The sequence below is a fragment of the Somniosus microcephalus genome, chromosome 3 (assembly GCF_052327205.1).
Source record: "Somniosus microcephalus isolate GS21.2 chromosome 3, FLI_Smic_1.0, whole genome shotgun sequence".
Lineage (NCBI taxonomy): Eukaryota > Metazoa > Chordata > Chondrichthyes > Squaliformes > Somniosidae > Somniosus > Somniosus microcephalus.
The window spans coordinates 112,171,336-112,190,540 of NC_140989.1; the positions used below are offsets into that span (position 1 = coordinate 112,171,336).

Sequence of the window (19,205 nt, forward strand, 5' to 3'; positions counted from 1 at the left end):
TATTGGCATCTATCCGACAATGTGGAAAACTGCCCAGGTATGTCCTGTCCACAAAAGGCAGGACAAATCCAACCCCGCCAATTACCATCCCATCAGTCTATACTCTCAATCATTAGCAAAGTGATGGAAGGTGTCATCGACAGTGCTATCAAGTGGCACTTACTCATCAAAAACCTGCTCACTGATGCCCAGTTTGAATTCCGCCAAGACCACTCGGTTCCCGACCTCATTACAGCCTTGGTCCAAACATGGACAAAGGAGCTGAATTCCAGAGGTGAGGTGAGAGTGACTGCCCTTGACATCAAGGTAGCATTTGACTGAGTGTGGCATCAAAGAGCCCGAGTAAAACAGAAGTCAGTGGGAATCGGAAGGGGGGGTGAATGCTCCACTGGCTTGAGTCATACCTAGCACAAAGGAAGATGGTTGTGGTGGTTGAAGGTCAATCATCACAGCCCCAGGACATCGCTGCAGAAGTTCCTCAGAGCAGTATCCTAGGCCCAACCATCTTCAGCTGATTCATAAATGATCTTCCCTCCAACATAAGGTTAGAAATGGGGATGTTCGCTGATGACTGCACGGTGTTCAGCACCATTTACAACTCCTCGGATAATGAAGCAGTCCATGCCCGCATGCAACAAGACCTGGATGACATTCAGGCTTGGGCTGATAAGTGGCAGGTAACATTCGCGCCACACAAGTGCAAGGCAATGACCATCTCCAACAAGCGAGAGTCTAACCACCTCCCCTTTACGTTCAACGGCATTACCATTGCCGAATCCCCCACCATCAACATCCTGGGGGGGTCACCATTGACCAGAAACTTAACTGGACCAGCCACATAAATACTGTGGCAACAAGAGCCGGTCAGAGGGTAGGTATTCTGTGGCGAGGGTCTCACCTCCTGACTCCCCAAAGCCTTTCCACCATCTACAAGGCACAAGTAAGGAGTGTGATGGAATACTCTCCACTTGCCTGGATGAGTGCAGCTCCAACAACACTCAAGCTCAACACCATCCAGGACAAAGCAGCCCGCTTGATTGGCACCCCATCCACCACCTTAAACATTCACTCCCTCCACCACCGGCATACTGTGGCTGCAGTGTGTACCATCTACAAGATGCACTGCAGCAACTGGCCAAGGCTTCTTCGGCAGCACCTCCCAAACCCACGACCTCTTGCACCTAGAAGGACAAGGGCAGCAGGCGCATGGGAACATCACCACCTTGACGTTCCCCTCCAAGTCACACACCATCCTGACTTGGAAGTATATTGCCGATCCTTCATCGTCGCTGGGTCAAAATCCTGGCACTCCTTACCTAACAGCACTGTTGGGAGTACCTTCATCACACGGACTGCAGCGGTTTAAGAAGGCGGCTCACTACCACCTTCTAGAGGGTAATTAGGGATGGGCAATGACGTAATAAAGACTCGATACGCATTTGGTTGAACATAAAGTAAGGCTTTAATCGACTTGTAACAGAACATGGAGGTCTAGTTAGTAGTCACTAGCTTCCTGTTTCCAGATTGTCTCTGGCCAAGTTGGGCCCATGCCCGAGTATTTATACTCCTCGGATGGCGCCCTCAGCTGGCCGTCCAGTAGTACTTCGAGTTACTTGTTGTAGAAGTTGCGATTTATGACATTCTTCCTCCCGAAACGGTTTGGAAGTCCAGTCTTCCTTTAACGGACTAGGCGGACCAAAAATAGCCGTAGTCGTTTAGCTTTCTGCTTGTGACCGGAAGGCACGTCTCCCCGGACCGTGTCCTGGCCCCTGGGTCGCTTGGCCCGTACCGGTAAGTCGGTAGAGTCCGCGTCATCTTGATCATCCTGTGGAGGACTGGGAATATCATGACTCCGGGTGCGGGTCCCCACAGGCGCAGAGCTGGCTTCATTCTGGGTCGTAGCCGGAGATTGTCCGGCGTCCTGGTTTCTGGTGGCCATCCTACGGGGAGCGTTCGGCTCCCTGAGTTGATCCGGTAGCACTGCCAGCAGATCCCTCGATGTCCCAGGTAGGGCGTCATCTTCACAGGGGTGTGGAGTGTTGACATCATCGTCGTGGGATCCTTCATCATTCGGGCCCATGTGACTGGCTGGGCAGGGAGCCAGATCTCTGAGCGAGACGGTGGACTCCCGGCCATCAGGGTACCGCACGTGCGCATACGTGGGGTTTACCTCCATTAACTCCACCTCGTCGACGAGAGGGTCGTTCTTGGCAGACCGGACGAACCTCCAGAGTAGCACAGGGCCTGGAGCCACCAACTATGACGGTAGAGATGTCCCATGTGTAGAGCGACGCCGGAACTTGAAGAATCGCTCATGAGGCGTGACATTAGTGGATGTGGAGAGAAGAGACCGGAGAGTGTGTAACACATCGGGGCGCACAGTTTCCCACTGCCGGTCTGGTAGGTTGCGTGACCTCAGTGCCAGACGGACAGCGTTCCAGATGATGGCATTGTATCGTTCAGCCTGTCCGTTGCCGATTGGGTGATATGGTGTCGTCTTACTCGAGGCGATTCCCCGTTGGGAGAGATAACCTTTTAAGTTCACGCGACATAAAGGAGGGACCCCGATCCGTGTGGATAAAATTGGCCGTCCTGCAAAGGGAAAAGACCTGATCGAGGCATTTAATTACCGTAGAGGTAAGCATATTAGGACAGGGGCAGGCAAAGAGAAAGCGTGAATACTCGTCTACCATTGTAAGTAGGTAGGTGTTCCGCGTCGATGAAGGCAATGGCCCTTTAAAGTATATGCTGAGCCTCTGCATAGGCTGCATTGCATGTATGAGTAAACCATCTGATGGGCGGAAGAATTGTGGTTTCAATTCTGCACAAATCCTACAGGAGGAGAATGTTTTCTTTACGTCCTCCGTTGAGAATGGTAGATTTTTGGAGCGCACAAAGTGCAACATACGGGTAACGCCAGGATGGCATAACTCCATATGCAGATCCGTCGGAGTCGATGTTGACATTGAAGAGCAAAATGCCCGTGTGAAGGTATCTGGGGCCACCTTCTGTTTGCCGGGTCGGTAACTGATAGTATATCCAAAGGCGGCCAGCTCCATCCTCCAGATTTGAATTTTATTATTTTTGATTTTCGTGCGCTTCTGGTTATCCAACATGAAGGCCACGGAGCGCTGGTCAGTTATGAGCGTGAAATGACGCCAAGCAAGAAAATGACTCCATTGGCGTACAGCCTCGATGATGGCTGTAGCCTTCTTCTCGACGGGGGAGTAATGGAGCTCGCTACCCTGCAAGGTTCTGGGTAGGAATGCCACGGGTCGACCACCTTGATTCAAGGTAGCCGAGATCGCCACCTCCGATGCATCGCATTCGACCACAGAAGGAAGGTTTTCGTCAATGGAGTGAAGCGTGGCTTTCTCCAGCTGTCGTTTGAGGAGGTTGAAGGCAGAAATAGCCGTTGCTTCCAATGGAAAAGACTTCGCATGAAGCAGGGGCTGTATTTTATCGGAGAAGTGAGGTATCCACTTTGCGTAATAAGCAAACATGCCAAGTGCCCGACGAAGAGAGCTGAGATTTGTAGGGGGAGGGAGCTCCTGTAGTGGACAAAGTCGCTCTGGGTCCGGTTTAGTAAAACCGTTGCCCGCCCAGTAGCCAAGAATGTTCACTGATGGCACCGATTTCACAGATTTGGATTCGTTTAACGTTAAGTGGCGACGACGGAGAACGTCAAAAAATCTCTGAAGATTGGCATCATGCTCCTTTTGATCATGGCCGGCAATAGTAATATTGTCTAAATACGGAAAGGTATCCGTAAAGTTTTCTTGCCGGATTAGGCCATCCATTGCCCGTTGGAAGACGGTTACCCCATTGGTGACCCCAAATGGAAGGCGACGAAACTGATAAAGCCGACCATTGGCCTCAAAGGCCATATACTTTTTGTCAGAGTCATTCAGCGGTACCAGATGGTACGCGCTCTTTAAATCGAAGGTTGAAAATACCTTGTATTTGGCAAGGTTGTTGACCATGTCATCTATGCGTGGTAGCGGGTAGGCATCCAGATCGGTATATTGATTAATAGTCTGCGAATAATCAATACACAGACGTTTCTTATGTTTTAAAGAGTTTTTCACAACGACAACTTGAGCCCGCCAGGGAGATGAACATGGCTCGATAATACCGTCAGCTAAAAGGCGAGAGATTTCTGCCTCGATAAATGCTTGGTCGTCTTGGCTAAAGCGCCGCGATTTGGTGGCTATGGGTTTACAGCGGGGGGGAGAGATTGGCAAACAGGGAGGGCTCACCGAGTCAGGCCGCCGAGAGCGCACAAAATGGCACCTTAGAAATTGTAAGCTCCGGCTGCGACCCTCCAAACTCAAAAGTGAGTCTTTTATGCTGCTTCTGGAAGTCCTGTCCCAGAAGCACATCGCTGCATAAGTTTTCGAGTACTCCGAGCCGGGTGGAGAGATAAGTGCGACCATTGAGGATGAGGTTGACAAGACAGAAGCCAGAAGAATTGGTGGTCAGAGTCGTCAGAGCCATTGCAATCTCCCTGTCCGAGGGATAAGTGCGCAGTTTTAACCTGCTGACAGCCCGCTTACTAATGAAGCTGTCAGAGCTGCAGGAGTCGATTAGCGCGCTTAGAGTGTGCACATTTACTGAAACCTTCATGGCTGCATGGGACAAACTTTGGGGAAAAACAGCTGTGATGGGAGGAGGGGCAATTTTTCCTTCGGCAGCTGTAGCCTTAGCAGTGGTTCTTGGGGGAAGGAGCAGCTGTGAAGCTAACAGGAGCTCGCGACCGGTATACTTTAGAGGAGCGGCCTTTCTTGTTAGCAGAGTCCCGTGACTGGCATACCTTGGAAAAGTGTCCTTTCTTGCTGCAATGATTGCAGGTCACATTACGAGCCGGGCAAAATTTTCTGTAATGGAACGTACCTCCACAAAAGAAACACTTTCTTCCTGATTGCCAGGATGCTGCTAGGGCGGGGTCGTCCTCAGCGAAGGCCTCTAGGGTAGGGTCGTCGCCCGTTAGCGTAGAGTCATCATCAGCGGGGGCATCCACCCGAGACCTATCGAAAGACTCATTAAAGGTGATTGCCGCTGCCCGTGCACGTGGTGGGAGATAAGTGTCTGCATTCTTCTTGGCCAAGTCCAGGGAACACGCCTGGTCATAAGCAGCCCGTAAATTGAGGGTTTTATTTTCCAGCAGGCGCTGACTTATAAAAGGGGACGCAATCCCATTGATAAAAGAATCGCCAATTAGTTCCTCTTGATACTGTTCAGCTGTAACCGCTTTAAGGTTACAATCTTTGCTGAGCCTGCGAAGTTTTTGGAGGATTCCCCAGGCTGTTGCCGAGTTGTGGCCAGTAGGTGTCGAGCAAAGATTTCATTCGGGGACTTGACATATAGCTGCTGTAAAATGTAGATAGCAGCATCGTAGTCTATACAGTCCTCAATATAATCATACACGTGAGGGGATACGTAGTTAATAAGCATTCGTAACTTATATGGGGCATCCGCCCCACATTCTTCAAGAAAGTTGCAAACGGTACGAAACCAATGCTTCCATACCTTCGCTGCCGCAGGTGCATTCGGGTCCAGGTCGAGACGAGCGGGTCTAAGGAGCTTTTCCATGATGGATCAGTTTCTTGCCCAAGATCCTTTCTGCGGTTCGAGTTGCAGCTGGTTGTTCCGAATCACCCAAAGCGTGGAGACGATAACAAGTCGATTAAATTGACGTAATAAAGACTCACTACGCACTTGGTTGAACATAAAGCAAGGCTTTAATTGACTTGTAACAGAACATGGCGGTCTAGTTAGTAGTCACTAGCTTCCTGTTTCCAGATTGTCTCTGGCCAAGTTGGGCCCACGCCCGAGTATTTATACTCTGACGGCGCCCTCAGCTGGCCGTCCAGTAGTACTTCCTGAGTTACTACTTGTAGAAGTTGCGATTTATGACAGGCAATAAACGCTGGCCTTGCCAGCGACGCTCACATGCCACAAACGAATAAAAAAAAAGATTGGTTAGGTGGTAGAACAGAGTGTAGGGATAATGGGTATGTACTCTAATTGGAAGGAAGTGACTAGTGGTGTCCTACAAGGATCTGTGCTAGGACCTCAAGTATTCACTATTTATTAATGACTTAGATAAAACAATAGAGAGCCATATACCCAAGTTTGCCGATGACACAAAGATTGGTGGCATAGTAAGTAGTGTAGACGGAAGCATAAAATTACAAAGACAGTGATAGTTTGAGTGAGTGGATAAAACTGTGGTAGATGGATTTCAACGCAGGTAAGTGAGGTCATCCATTTCAGACCAAAAAAGGATAGATCCGAGTACTTTTCAAATGGTGAAAAGCTAGGAATATGGAGGTCGAAATAGATTTTGGTGTATGTACACAGATCATTAAAATGTAGTTGCCAGGTACTACATTTGTATAGCTGTTTTGCTACAGCTATACAAAGCCCTGGTTAGACCACATCTGGAGTACTCTGTACGTTCTAGGTATCGCACCTTAGGATATATTGGCCTCAGAAGGCGTGTAGCGTAGATTCACCAGAATGTGACCAGAGCTCTAAGGGTTAGATTATGAAGAGAGATTTACATAAACTAGGTTTGTATTCCCTGGAACATAGACGATCAAGGGGTGATTTGATCGAGGCTTTTAGCAATCTGAAAGGAATTGATAGGGTAGTTAGAGAGCAACTTTTTCCACTGGTGGGGGGAGTCTAGGAGAAACCTTAAAATCAGAGCCAGGCTATTCAGAAGAGATGTTAGGAAACACTTCTTCACGCAAAGGGTGGTAGAAGTTTGGAACTCTCCCACAAAAAGCAGTGGGTGCTAGCTCAGTTAATAATTTTAAATCTGAGATCGTTAGATTTCTTGCTAACCAGTGGTATTAAGGGATATGGAGCCAAGACAGATGGATGGAGTTAGGAGACAGATCATTTAAAGAAATATTCCAAAATTCTCAACAAACATACATTCCATTGAGAATTTAAAAACTCCACGGGAAAAGTGATCCATCCGTGGCCAGCTAAAGAAGTTGAGGATAGTATTAGATTAAAAGAGGCTTATAATGTTAAAAAGAATAGTAGTAAGTTTGAGGATTGCAAGAGCTTTAGAAGCCAGCAAAGAATGACCAAAAAACTAATAAAAAGGGAGAAAATAGAATATAAGTAAACTAGCAAGAAATATAAAAACAGTTTGTAGGAGTTCTGTAAGTATGTGAAAAGGAAGAGTAGCAAAAGTAAGCGTTGGTCCCTTAGAGGCTGAGACAGTGGTAGGTAAAATGCTAGAATCTATTATTAGGGACGTGGTAACAGGGCACTTAAAAAACCATCATATGATTAGGCAGAGTCAGCATCGTTTTATGAAAGGGAAATCGTGTTTCACAAATATGTTGAGTTTTTTGAAGATGTAACTAGTAGAATGGATAAGGGGGAACCAGTGGATGTAACGTATTTGGATTTTCAAAGTATTCGATAAGGTGCCACACAAGAGGTTTTACACAAAATTAGGACTCATGGTATTGGGGGGTAATATATTAGCATGGATTGGTTAATGGACAGAAAACAGGGTAGGAATGAACGAAACTTTTGCAGGTTGGCGGGCTGTAATGAGCTGGGTACCGCAAGGATCAGTGCTTGGGCCTCAGCTATTTACAATCTATATTAATGACTTAGATGAAGGGACTGAGTGTAACATATCCAAATTTGCTGATGATAAAGTTAGATGGGAAAGTAAGCTGTGAGGAGGAATCGAAGAGGCTGCAGAGAGATATAGACAGGTTGACTGGGCAAGAACATGGCAAATGGAATACAATGTGGGGAAGTGTGAAGTTATCTACTTTGGTAGGAAAAACAAAAAAAAGAATATTTTTTGAGTGGTGAGAGACTGGAAAATGTTTGCACTCAGAGGGACCTGGCTGTCCTTGTACATGACTCACAGAAACTTAACATGAAGGTACAGCAAGCAATTAGGAAAGCAAATGGTCTGTTAGCTTTTGTTACAAAGGGATTAGAGTACAAGAGTAAAGAAGTCATACTCCAATTATACAGAGCATTGGTGAGTCCACACCTGAAGTACTGTGTACAGTTCTGGTCTCCTTACCTAAGGAAAAACATACTTGCCTTAGATGGAGTGCAGCAAAGGTTCACTAGACTGGTTCCTGGGATGAGGGGATTGCCTTATGAGGAGAGATTGAGTAGACTAGGCCTATATTCCTTAGAGTTTAGAAGAATAAGAGGTGGTCTCATTGTAACATATAAAATTCTTAAGGGGCTTGACTGGGTTAATGCTGGGAAAATGTTTCCCTTGGATGGGGAATCTAGAACACGGGGTCACAGTCACAGAATAAGGGGTAGGCCATTTAGGACTGAGACAAGGAGAAATTTCTTCACTCAAAGTGATGTGAATCTTTGGAATTCTCTACCCTAGAGAGCTGTGGATGCTCAGTCGTTGAGTATATTCAAGACAGAGATCGATAAATTTTTGGGAGCGAAGGGAATTAAGGGATATGGGGATAGTGCAGAAAAGTGGAGCTGAGGTAGAAGATCAGCCATGATCTTGTTGAATGGCGGAGCCGGCTTGAAGGGCCAAATGGCCGACTCCAGCACCTATTTCTTATGTTCTTACAGGAGCAATTATAACGGGGAACAAGGAAATGACCGACTTCTGAACACGGACCCCACTCTGAACCGAGGGCCCCCTCTGAGCGCGGCCCCCCCCTCTGAACACAGACCCCACACTGAACACAGACCCCACTTGTATCTGTCTTCACAGTAAAAGATACAAAAAGCTTACCAAAAATAGTGAGGGGGCTAATGAGGAACTTAAAGTAATTAATATCGGTAGAGAAAAAGTACTTGAGAAACTAATGGGACTAAAAGCCGACAAATCCCCTGGACCTGATCGCCTACGTCCTAGGGTTCTGAAAGAGGTGGCTGCAGAGATAGTGGATGCATTGGTTGTGATCTTCCAAAATTCCCTGGATTCAGGAACAGTCCCATGGATTGGAAGATAGCAAATGTAACCCTGCTATTCAAGAACGGAGTGGGAAAGGAGGGAGAGATAAAACAGGGAACTACAGGCCAGTTAGCCTGACGTCAGTCATCGGGAAAATTCTAGAATCCATTATGCTAGAATCCATTATTAAGTAATTGGTAACAAGGCACTTAAAAAAGCATAATATGATTAGGCAGAGTCAACATGGTTTTATGAAAGGAAAATTGTGAATTTTTTTTTTTGAGGATGTAACTAGCAGGGTAGATAAAGGGGAACCAGTGGATGTAGTATATTTGGATTTCCAAAAGGCATTCGATAAGGTGCCACGTAAAAGGTTGCTAAGTAAGATTAGGACTCATGGGGTTGGGGGTAATATATTAGCATGGATAGAGGATTGGTTAACGGCCAGAAAACAGTGTAGGGTAAACGGGTCATTTTCCAGTTGGCAGGCTATAACTAGTGGGGAGCCGCAGGGATCAGTACTTCGGCCTCAGCTATTTACAGGAAACTTTGTGCTATCTGGCACCGACGGGACCGAGCTACTGCCGGACACTCCAGAGCTAATGTTCAAACATCTCCGTATGAATCAACAAACCCTGTTGCTTAGCAACAGCCTCTAAACAGTCGGCAAGCGTCTCTGTAGCGTCTCTAGCTGAAGCTGTTGCTTAGCTACAGACCTTGCAGAGCTTGACTGTTCAAAAAAAAAAGCAAAGAAAAGAAACGAAAAGAATAAAAAACGGCTCCTGATTTTTGCCGGTGGCTCCAGCTTGCCGGACGGTTCGCCTCCGGATAACACAAAGTTTCCTGTACAATCTATATTAATGACTTGGATGAAGGGACCGAGTGTAAGTTTGCTGACAATACAAAGCTAACTGGGAAAGTAAGCTGCGAGAAGGACACAAAGAGCCTGCAAAGGGATATCGACCGGTTAAGTGAGTGGGCAATAAAGTGGCAGATGGAGTATAATGTGGGGAAATGAGGTAGGAAGAATAGAAAAACAGAATATTTTTTAAATGGTGAGAAACTATTAAATGTTGTTGTTCAGAGAGATTTAGGTGTCCTCGTACAGGAAACACAAAGTTAGCATACAGGTACAGCAAGCAATAAGGAAGGCAAATGGCATTTTGGTTTTTATTGCAAGGGGGTTGGAGTATAAGAGTAAGCGCTTTGGTGAGACCACACCTGGAGTACAGTACACAGTTTTGGTCCCCTTATCTGAGGAAGGATACTTGCCTTAGCTGTCGTGCAACAAAGATTCAGTCAATTGATCCCTGGGAAGAAAGGCTTGTCCTATGAGGAGAGATTGAGTAGATTGGGCCTATACTCTCTGGAGTTTAGAAGAATGAGAGGTGATCTCATTGAAACATATAAGATTCTGAGGGGTATTGACAAGGTAGATGCTTAAGAGGTTTTTTCCCCTGGCTGGAGAGCTCTGGACTCGGGGCCATAGTCTCAGGATAAGGGGTCAGCCATTTAAGACTGAGATGAGGAGTAATTTCTTCACCGAGGGTTGTGAATCTTTGGAATTCTCTACCCCAAAGGGCTGTGGATGCTGAATTGTTGAGTATATTCAAGGCTGAGATAGATGTTTGGAATCTGGGGCTATGGTGATGGGGCGGGAAGGTGGAGTTGAGGCCGAAGTTCTTATTGAATGGCGGAGCAGGCTCAAGGGGGTCGTATGGCCTACTCCTGCTCCTAATTCTTATGTTGTGTTCTTATGTTCACTTAAAAATCAGAATTCTGACCTAGTGGAACTGAAACAGTGCATTCGCTCTATTACAGGTGAGACTATATTGCCAAAGTATGCTGATTCATTATTTGTGTATACAGGTGGTTCATTCAATGCAGGAAATCAATTCTACAAACAATACCAATTTGTATGGTCGCAAATATTTTATTTTCCAGGAACTCCAGCCACGCCTGCTACTCCAGCTAATGTGGTGCAGAATTTACCTGATGCATGGGCCTCCATCTCTCAGCTGTCTAACACCGATACAATTGCTGCTGTTGCACAGCTTCTCCAGAGTCCCCAGGGGCAACAGGTATGACATCTGCCAATTTTGTATGTATTGATAATACAGATCTTTTTGACGCACTAAAAATAGTTTACTTGCATTTGGAGCATGTTCTTTTTGTGTGGAGCGCTTCATGTCTATGTCCCTAATACGTGCATTGAAGTACAAATGTTGCACTGTGATTATTTGCACATGGACTTCTGTGCATGTGCACCATATGGGTGGCGGGGGGGGGAGGAGGTCAGGAACTGGGGGAGGGGGGTCGGTGGTCTGGAACTCGGCGAGGGGGAAGTGGTCAGGAACTTGTGGGTGGGGAAGGAGGTCAGGAACTCGTGGGTGGGGGCAAGGAGGTCAGGAACTTGTGGGGTGGAGGAGAGGACAGGAACTCTCGGAGGGGGAAGAGGTCAGAAACTGGGGGTGGGGGGTAGGGGAGAAGAGAGAGATCAAGAACTTGGCATGGCGGGTGAAAGGTTCAGGAGCTTTGGTGGGGCGAGGGTTTGAGCCTGGGGGAAGAACGTGATCCAGGTCTAAAGCGGGAGTGGGTGACAATGAGAGCGAGAACGTGGTCCAGATGGGAAGACTGATTACGCCTCTTCACCCCCTCCCCCGGCTGTTAGACATGAATCCCGTTCTTCCAACCAGATGAATTAGTGAATCCCTTCTCTCACACGGAGCAGGTGAACGGCCTCTCCCCAGTGTGAACTCGCTGGTGTGTCAGAAGGTTGGATGCACACATGCACCCTATGCACACATTGTCCCTTCATTATGAATTTTAGAATTTTTATCACTTCCAGAAGGGGGAAAAAAACATAAAACACCAAATAATTAACTAACCCACTCATTAGAGTCTTATTTTACCAGCCAAGGACAACTATAATTACAATTTCAGAACACTAGATAACAGGATAACGGAGGATGTTCGCAAAGCTTAACTGCACGTCCACTTTCTGTAGGCTGCGTGACAAGACTGGATCAAATTACACATTGCAGACTGCTCTGCAACAGGCAGGATCAAATTACACAATCTAGACAAACTGTTGGGTGCATCTTATCCTCCAAGGGGACGAATCAGAAATCTGATCCAACCTACTGGTGGTGCAAATAAACACTGCCATGTGTGTGTTTGGGGGAGGAGTTGAGTGGTGTAAAAGTTATTACAACTACACCTAGTTTACACTCCGTCCCCAATACTGAAACTACTTTGCATGTGTGGAGATTGTACAGATGGAACGATCCAAGCAACAGATTATGCTGAGTTTGCAGTTACTAAGTGTAGTTATACTTCAGTTGAACAGTTTATGCTGATTTTTTTTCTACTTGGAGAGAAGGTCTTTATGTGTATAATTGTCAGGATGGCTCAAATTGAAACAAAGTAAATGTTTAAAGTATTATACTGTCCTAGCAGGTAAACCTTGATTAACTGTTTTGAAAACAGAAAGCAAAATACTGCAGATGCTGGAAATCTGAAACAAAAGCAGAAAATGCAGATCAGGCAGGATCTGTGGACGTCAACATTTTGCGTGAAGACCTTCAAAATTCACCATCTTAGTTTTTGTTTCTTAGTTCTCAGGCAAGGCCTGCTTTTACCAGGTTAACAGTTGAAGAGAGTAAAAAATAAAACATTTTTTCCACTGATTTATCATTTTAAAATACTTTAAAGAAAGGTAAGTATTTTAGCCCCGTTAAAAACTTTAATTTTTTTCCCCCAAAATTTAAATTTTTGTTTAAAATAGTTAATTTATGTAATTTATAGTCATTTCAAAAATATGTTTTTAAAAAATGTATTTGAAGTTTTACTTATGTTTTGGGGCTGATCTCTATTCATAGATTTGACAGATCTTCCTGTCAACTACATGTGCCCCTGGGATATGTGTGCTCTGCGCATCAGTTTGAAGAGGCACAGCAATGGAATTCTGTGCCTCCCGGGAGCCCTCCGGTCCAGGTGCAGATTTTTCCAAATCGCAGCCCTCCGCCTGCGGGAGGGCTGCGAATGGAATTTCTGGGCCATTAATTAGGATATTAGTTTCTCCACTTCTGGTCTCCTTACATATACTGTCCCTTGCTTGAGACACTCACAGGTGCCCTGCTTCCAGACCTCTACCAGTGTTGCTTAATAAGGAGCTGTTAGTGCACAAATGTGATTTAGAGTGACTTTCCCTCTAATTTTCCAGCTCTTCCTCTAGGAAGAATATTTAGTGCCTCCACACAGTGACCAGCTAAGATACAAGAATTCACAGTCTGGAAAGTCCTAGGTATTTACCTGTGTCTGACCATTCTGTTTAATAGTGTGTTATTAGTTGAAATATATGTGCCCACCCGGCCATTTAGTTTTAAATCTATGTCATGAAAATTCGGTTGATAGCGCCACCGATTAACACCTAAAGAGGCCGAGAAGTGGGGCGCTAGCCAATTTCTGGGCGGGCGCAAGGCGCCTCGCCCCATATTGAGCATGCATTTAGCGCCGGCGCTAAATCTTAGCGCCCACTCATGGGCGCAGGCTGATTATGACGTCGTTTGAGTGTGCAACGCCTTTTGGGTGCCCCGGACCGGAAATTCAGTGGCGCCCTCCTCCGTAGCGCCTGGCGCTAATAGTGACAGCTTACCTGGGCCTTACCAAGTCGCTCTCGGGCTGGAGGAGCGTTATTTAAAGGGGACTGGTGTGGTTTAAAAGCGGCAGCCATTTTTGGATCACAACTTCCTCGAGAGCTGCAAAGAGTTGCTGAGCTGCACACTGAGAGCCATTTGACCACTGAGCCAGTGCAGGTAGACGATCTTCAGCCTTCTGACCATCACCTTGCTGTTGGTGAGCCTTGACAATGGGGAACCTTCCTGTGGGCACTTATTATGGGGGCTGCATTGGAGGGGAACGTCCTGCTGCTGAATCATCTGGAAAGGGCACTGAGACGCAGGGAGAGGGGGGCGGGCATGGCCAGACGGAGGAGGGCCAACAGACCTTACGCTGGCAGGGTTATCCGACAGCAGTTTTCCTACATGAACATGCCGGAGGAGCAGTGTGTCAGAAGGCTGCGATTTAGAAAGGAGGTGGTGACTGAGCAGTGCCAGCTGCTTCAGCCAGATCTGCAGCCTCCGATAAGGTACAGCACATCTCTGTCGGCGGCTGAGAAGATGGCTGCTCGCCTGAACTTCTACGCGAGCGGCTCTTCTCAGGCTGAGCGTCAGAGGCTGATCAGAAGTAGCTTCTAGGCCCCTCTCACGGAATGCTTGCTGCCATTCCAAGAACAGGAATGGAACCGGTCTGATACCCCCAAGCCTGTAAAGGGCAAGATGCATGTAAATAGCAGGCATGGCCATTGTAAATGAAGAAAGTGTTTCATTACACAAAATGTGGTTCCTTCAAACATGAGAAAGCTATGGCAACAGAAAGCAAAATGAATACACTGACACACAACTGCCTCTCACACCCGGGAGACTGTCCAAAACATAAATCACATTCCGACCATCTTCTAAGGCCTTGATTCCACTGCGCCAACCAAAGCATCCAATGCCCCATCAGTGAGGCGTTCCGCCCTCTGCCTCACCCTTTCCATGTCTTGCTAGGCTGGTGCGCCACAGGTAGGCTCCCACCGCTTTGAAGGCCTACAAGGCACTGAGTGTCTGGTGATGCCAATTGACCTGCCCCTTTAAGAGCTGGCCGGCGCCACTGTCTCTCGGAAAGTGATTATTGACAACACCCTCGCTGCGCCCTGCCGCCGCGAAATTGGGTTGCGCCGCCGGGTTAGCGCCTTAAGAGTAGTGTGCAGCGCCTGATTTAGCGCCGCAATCACCTTTAGGGGCGCTGCAACCCAATATCGCGCTAAATTGCGCCTGGCGCTAAACTTTGCGCATCGCCAGGACTAGCGCCCCAAACGCGGCTATACCGAATTTCTAGGCCTGAGGTTTTAATAATTCCCACACTTCACAGATTTTGTAGCAAAAGCTTGCTATCAATTTATTTGACTTCATTCCCATTATCATATACATTTGTGCAGATGTTACAGAAGAGAGGATTATTTGTGGTGTGAATTCTATATGTAAAACTGTTGCATTGTCATTTCCTCTTTGTCTCTAGCTCCAGCAGTTGGTGCAGAGTCTTCAGATGCAGCAGCAAAAACCTCAACCTTCTCTGCTTCAGGCTCTTGATGCTGGGCTTGTGGTCCAACTACAGGCCCTTACAGCTCAGCTAACAGCAGCTGCAACAGCTAATACACTCAATCCACTGGAACAGCGGCTCAATTTTAATAAGGTATGTGATGGATGCAATTATGTTAGAGCTAATATAAAGCATAAGACCGAGCACAACTCTGATCATTGTACACTGCACTGAAGGAGTGCTGCATTTAAAAATGTTCAGTAAGTGAATAAAGTGTAAAGTGAAATATCCATGCTACTTCACTATGCTTTAGTGTTGCCACAATAATGGCTTTAATATTCTTTCAATATGCATTAATCATTTTCTTCACTGGTACTTCAAAAGAGGGTAAAAAAAAATATTTCTCCAGGTTCCAGTCCAAGACAAGTGTGTGCTGATAGCCAATAGTCCTACCTCAAGAGAAGCACTGATTTTTTTTTTTCTCTGTGGTAGCTATCTGAACAATTAATTCCCCACCTCCTTCATTACATATTTTTAACTTTTCATTCGTCATTTGTCAATGCACTAACAAATAAAGACAGAGGAAGCAGGAGTGACATGGGCATCAACATCTTCACAGAAGATAAATCTGCTCCTTTAAGAATGCAGAAAGGATGTTTCTGATGGCCGGGGAGTCCAGAACCAAGGGTCATAGTCTAAGGATAAGGGGTAAGCCATTTAGGACTGAAATGAGGAGGAATTTCTTCACCCAGAGAGTGGTGAACCTGTGGAATTCTCTGCCACAGAGGGCGGTGGAGGCCAGTTCATTAAATATATTCAAGAAAGAGTTGGATATATTTCTTAAGGCTAAAGGGATCAAGGGATATGGGGAGAAGGCAGGGACAGGGTACTGAACTTGGATGATCAGCCATGATCTCATTGAATGGCGGAGCAGGCTCGAAGGGCCGAATGGCCTACTCCTGCGCCTATCTTCTATGTTTATACCATGTGCCCCTGGTGACACTTTCCACAGGACTGAATTCTGACAGCATCTTCAGTTTTTTTTCCCCCATTGTTAGTACCAATCCTGGTTATTGTTTTTTTTTTAGATACTCTCCATTATTACCATCTCTAGTTATTCGCAAGTAATATATGGCAGAGACATTTTTGCAAGTTTGCAACAAACCTCTTTTGGGCTGAACCTACCACTGTTCACACACTCTGCTCTCCACCGATTCATTCCAAGCAACTCTTTATCTTCAGCATCTAGTTGATGCTTTTTGCTTCAAGATTTTCATTGAATATCAAGGGGATAAATTCTACATAGAATCACACACAGGAGGCCATTCAGTCCATCATGCCTGTGCTGGTTCTCTGAAAGAGCTACAAATTAGTCCCACTCCCCTGCTGTTTCCCCCATAGCTCTGCAAATTTTTCCTTTTTAAGCATCTAATTCCCTTATGTGAGTTACTATTGAATTTGCTTCCACCACCCTTTTGGGCAATGCATTCCAGATCATAACTCGCTGAGTTTAAAAAAAACATTCTACTCCTCTCCCCCCTGGCTTTTTTTTAACCAATTATCTTAAATCTGTGTCCTCTGGTTACTGACCCACCTACCAGAGGAAACAGTTTCTCCCCAGTTACTCTTGCAAGACACCTCATAATTTTGAACACCTCTGTTAAATTTCCCCTTAATGTTCTTTGCTCTAAGGAGAATAATCCCAGCTCCTCTAGTCTCTCTGCAAAACTGAGTTTCTGCATCTCTGGTACCGTTCTGGTAAATCTCCTTTGCACCCTCTCCAAGGCCTTGATATGCTTTCTAAAGCGTGGTGTCCAGAATTAGATCCAATACCCTAGCTGAGGTCTAACCAGGTGATTTATAAAGATTTAGCATAACTTCCTTGCTTTTTTGTACTCGTGGCTCTATTTATAAAGCCAAGGATCCCGTATGCTTTTTTTTTTTTAAACAGCTTTATCAACTTGTCTTGTCACCTTCAAAGATTTGTGTATGTCAACCCCCAGGTGTCTGTTGCTTCACTCCCCCTTAAAATTTTACCAACTAGTTTATATGCGCCTTGTAATTTTTCCTTCCAAAAATGCATCATTTCACACTTCTCTCCATTAAATTTCATCTGTCATATCTCTGCCCATTTTGCCAGTCTGTATGTCCTCCTGAAGGCTGTTACTATCCTCATTGTTTCATCCACAAATGTTGAAATGTTGCCTCCGTACACAAGTCCAGGTCATTAATATACATGCTGGTAATTTTACCAAAAGCATCAGTACAGTACAGGAAATCCATTTGGTAATTCACGTTGAATTGCTCCCACCAACAGTTCCAGAGCAGAATTCACCTGGTCCACTTATGTCCCCATTTCACTTGCTCATGTCAGAGTGGCACAAACTTGAGGCTACCCCAGTCATCAATCAGCAGACCAGCAATCAAAGCAGCATTTTGTGGACATAAAGTATAAGAATAAAGGCCTAATGATCAATTTGGACATAATATTGGTTACACCACAGTTAGAGCACTGTGTTCTTTTGGGCACCCCATTATTATTAAAACCACAGCGTGTACAGTATTATGATGCCAGAAATTGGAAACTATAATTATGAGGAGAGAGTTGATATACAGGGACTATTTGTCAGCAAGTGACTCAGTGGGTAGCACTCTCTCCTCTGAGTCAGAAGGCTGTGGGTTCAAGTCCCACTCTAGAGACTTGAGCACAAAAATCTGAGCTGACACGCCAGCGCAGTGCTGAGGGAGTGCTGCACTGTCGGATGGTGTCGTCTTTTGGATGAGACCTTAAACCGAGGCCCTGTCTGCTCTCTCAGGTGTACATAAAAGATCCCATGGCACTATTTTGAAGAAGAGCAGGGGCGTTATCCCTGGTGTCCTGGCCAATATTTATCCCTCAATCAACATCATAAAAACAGATTATCCGGTCATTATCACATTGCTGTTTGTGGGAGCTTGTTGTGCACAAATTGGCTGCTGCGTTTTCTACATTACAACAGTGACTACACTTCAAAATTACTTCACTGGCTGTAAAGTGCTTTGAGACGTCCGGTGGTCGTGAAAGGCGCTATATAAATGCAAGTCTTTTATTTCCACTGGAGCAGAGAAGGTTTAATAGAAGTTTTTAAAATCTTGAAGGAATTTGATCGATTTAATAGGGAAAGGCTGTTTCCTCTGGATGGAGACTTGGTAATCATGGGTCATCAATTCAAAATTGTCACTGTTTGGCCATCATCTAAAGTGCTCGCTGACTACACAATCTCCCCACCACTCAATACATTCAATTCAAAATCTTTGTCTGCCCATTTCAACAGTCTGTATGGCCTGCTGAAGCAGGAGCAGAGGGATCTGGGGGTACAGATACACAAATCACTAAAAGTAGCGACGCAGGTTAATAAGGCCATAACAGAGCAAACAAAGTACTGGGGATCATTTCTAGAGGGATAGAATTGTAAAGCAGAGAAGTTATGTTAAATTTGCATAGAACCTTGGTTATACCACACTTGGAGTACTGTGAAGAGTTTGCGTCTCCATATTATAAAAAGGATATCAAGGCCCTGAGGAAGGTGCAAAAAAGATTTACTCGGATGATACCAGAACTGAGAGATTATCCCTATTAGGAGAATCTTCTTTACCCAGAGAGTGGTTAGAATGTGAAACTCGCTACCACAAGAAGTAGTTGAGGCGAATAGCATAGATGCATTTAAGGGGAAGCTAGATAAACACATGAGGGAGAAAGGAATGGAAGGATATGTTGATGGGGTTAGATGAAGAAGGGTGAGAGAAGGCTCATGTGGAGCATTAACACCGGCACAGACCTATTGGGCCAAATGGCCTGTTTCTGTGCTGTAAATGTTATGTAATAAATCCTTCCGTGGCCTTTCCCCAATTTCTTCCAGCTCTGAATGTCTTCCTGAATAATCTGTTCATCACCCTTTCCTCTTCGCTCCTCCATTGACGGCAGAACTTTGTCACCTTGCTTCTACTTTCTGGAGCACTCGCTTTAAACCTACCTTTTTGAGAACTTTTTCAAAATCCATCTCTTTGACCTAGCTTTCGTTCACCCTGTCAATCTCTTCCTTCCTGGCTCGGCATCCATTTTTGTGACTCTTGTTTTGTGAGGTGCTTTGGG

General features: G+C 45.7%; 1 protein-coding gene across 4 annotated transcripts in view; it reads left to right on the plus strand.

Annotated features, from left to right (window-relative positions):
- scaf8 (SR-related CTD-associated factor 8) overlaps positions 1–19,205 on the plus strand; it is a 164,445-nt gene that overhangs the window by 115,184 nt on the left and 30,056 nt on the right. For all 4 annotated transcript variants that reach the window (XM_085981481.1, XM_085981483.1, XM_085981482.1 and 1 more), the window contains 2 exons: positions 10,874–11,010; positions 15,053–15,226. In XM_085981481.1, the coding sequence (XP_085837607.1) occupies positions 10,874–11,010; positions 15,053–15,226 (311 nt within the window). The remainder of the gene's footprint in view (positions 1–10,873; positions 11,011–15,052; positions 15,227–19,205) is intronic.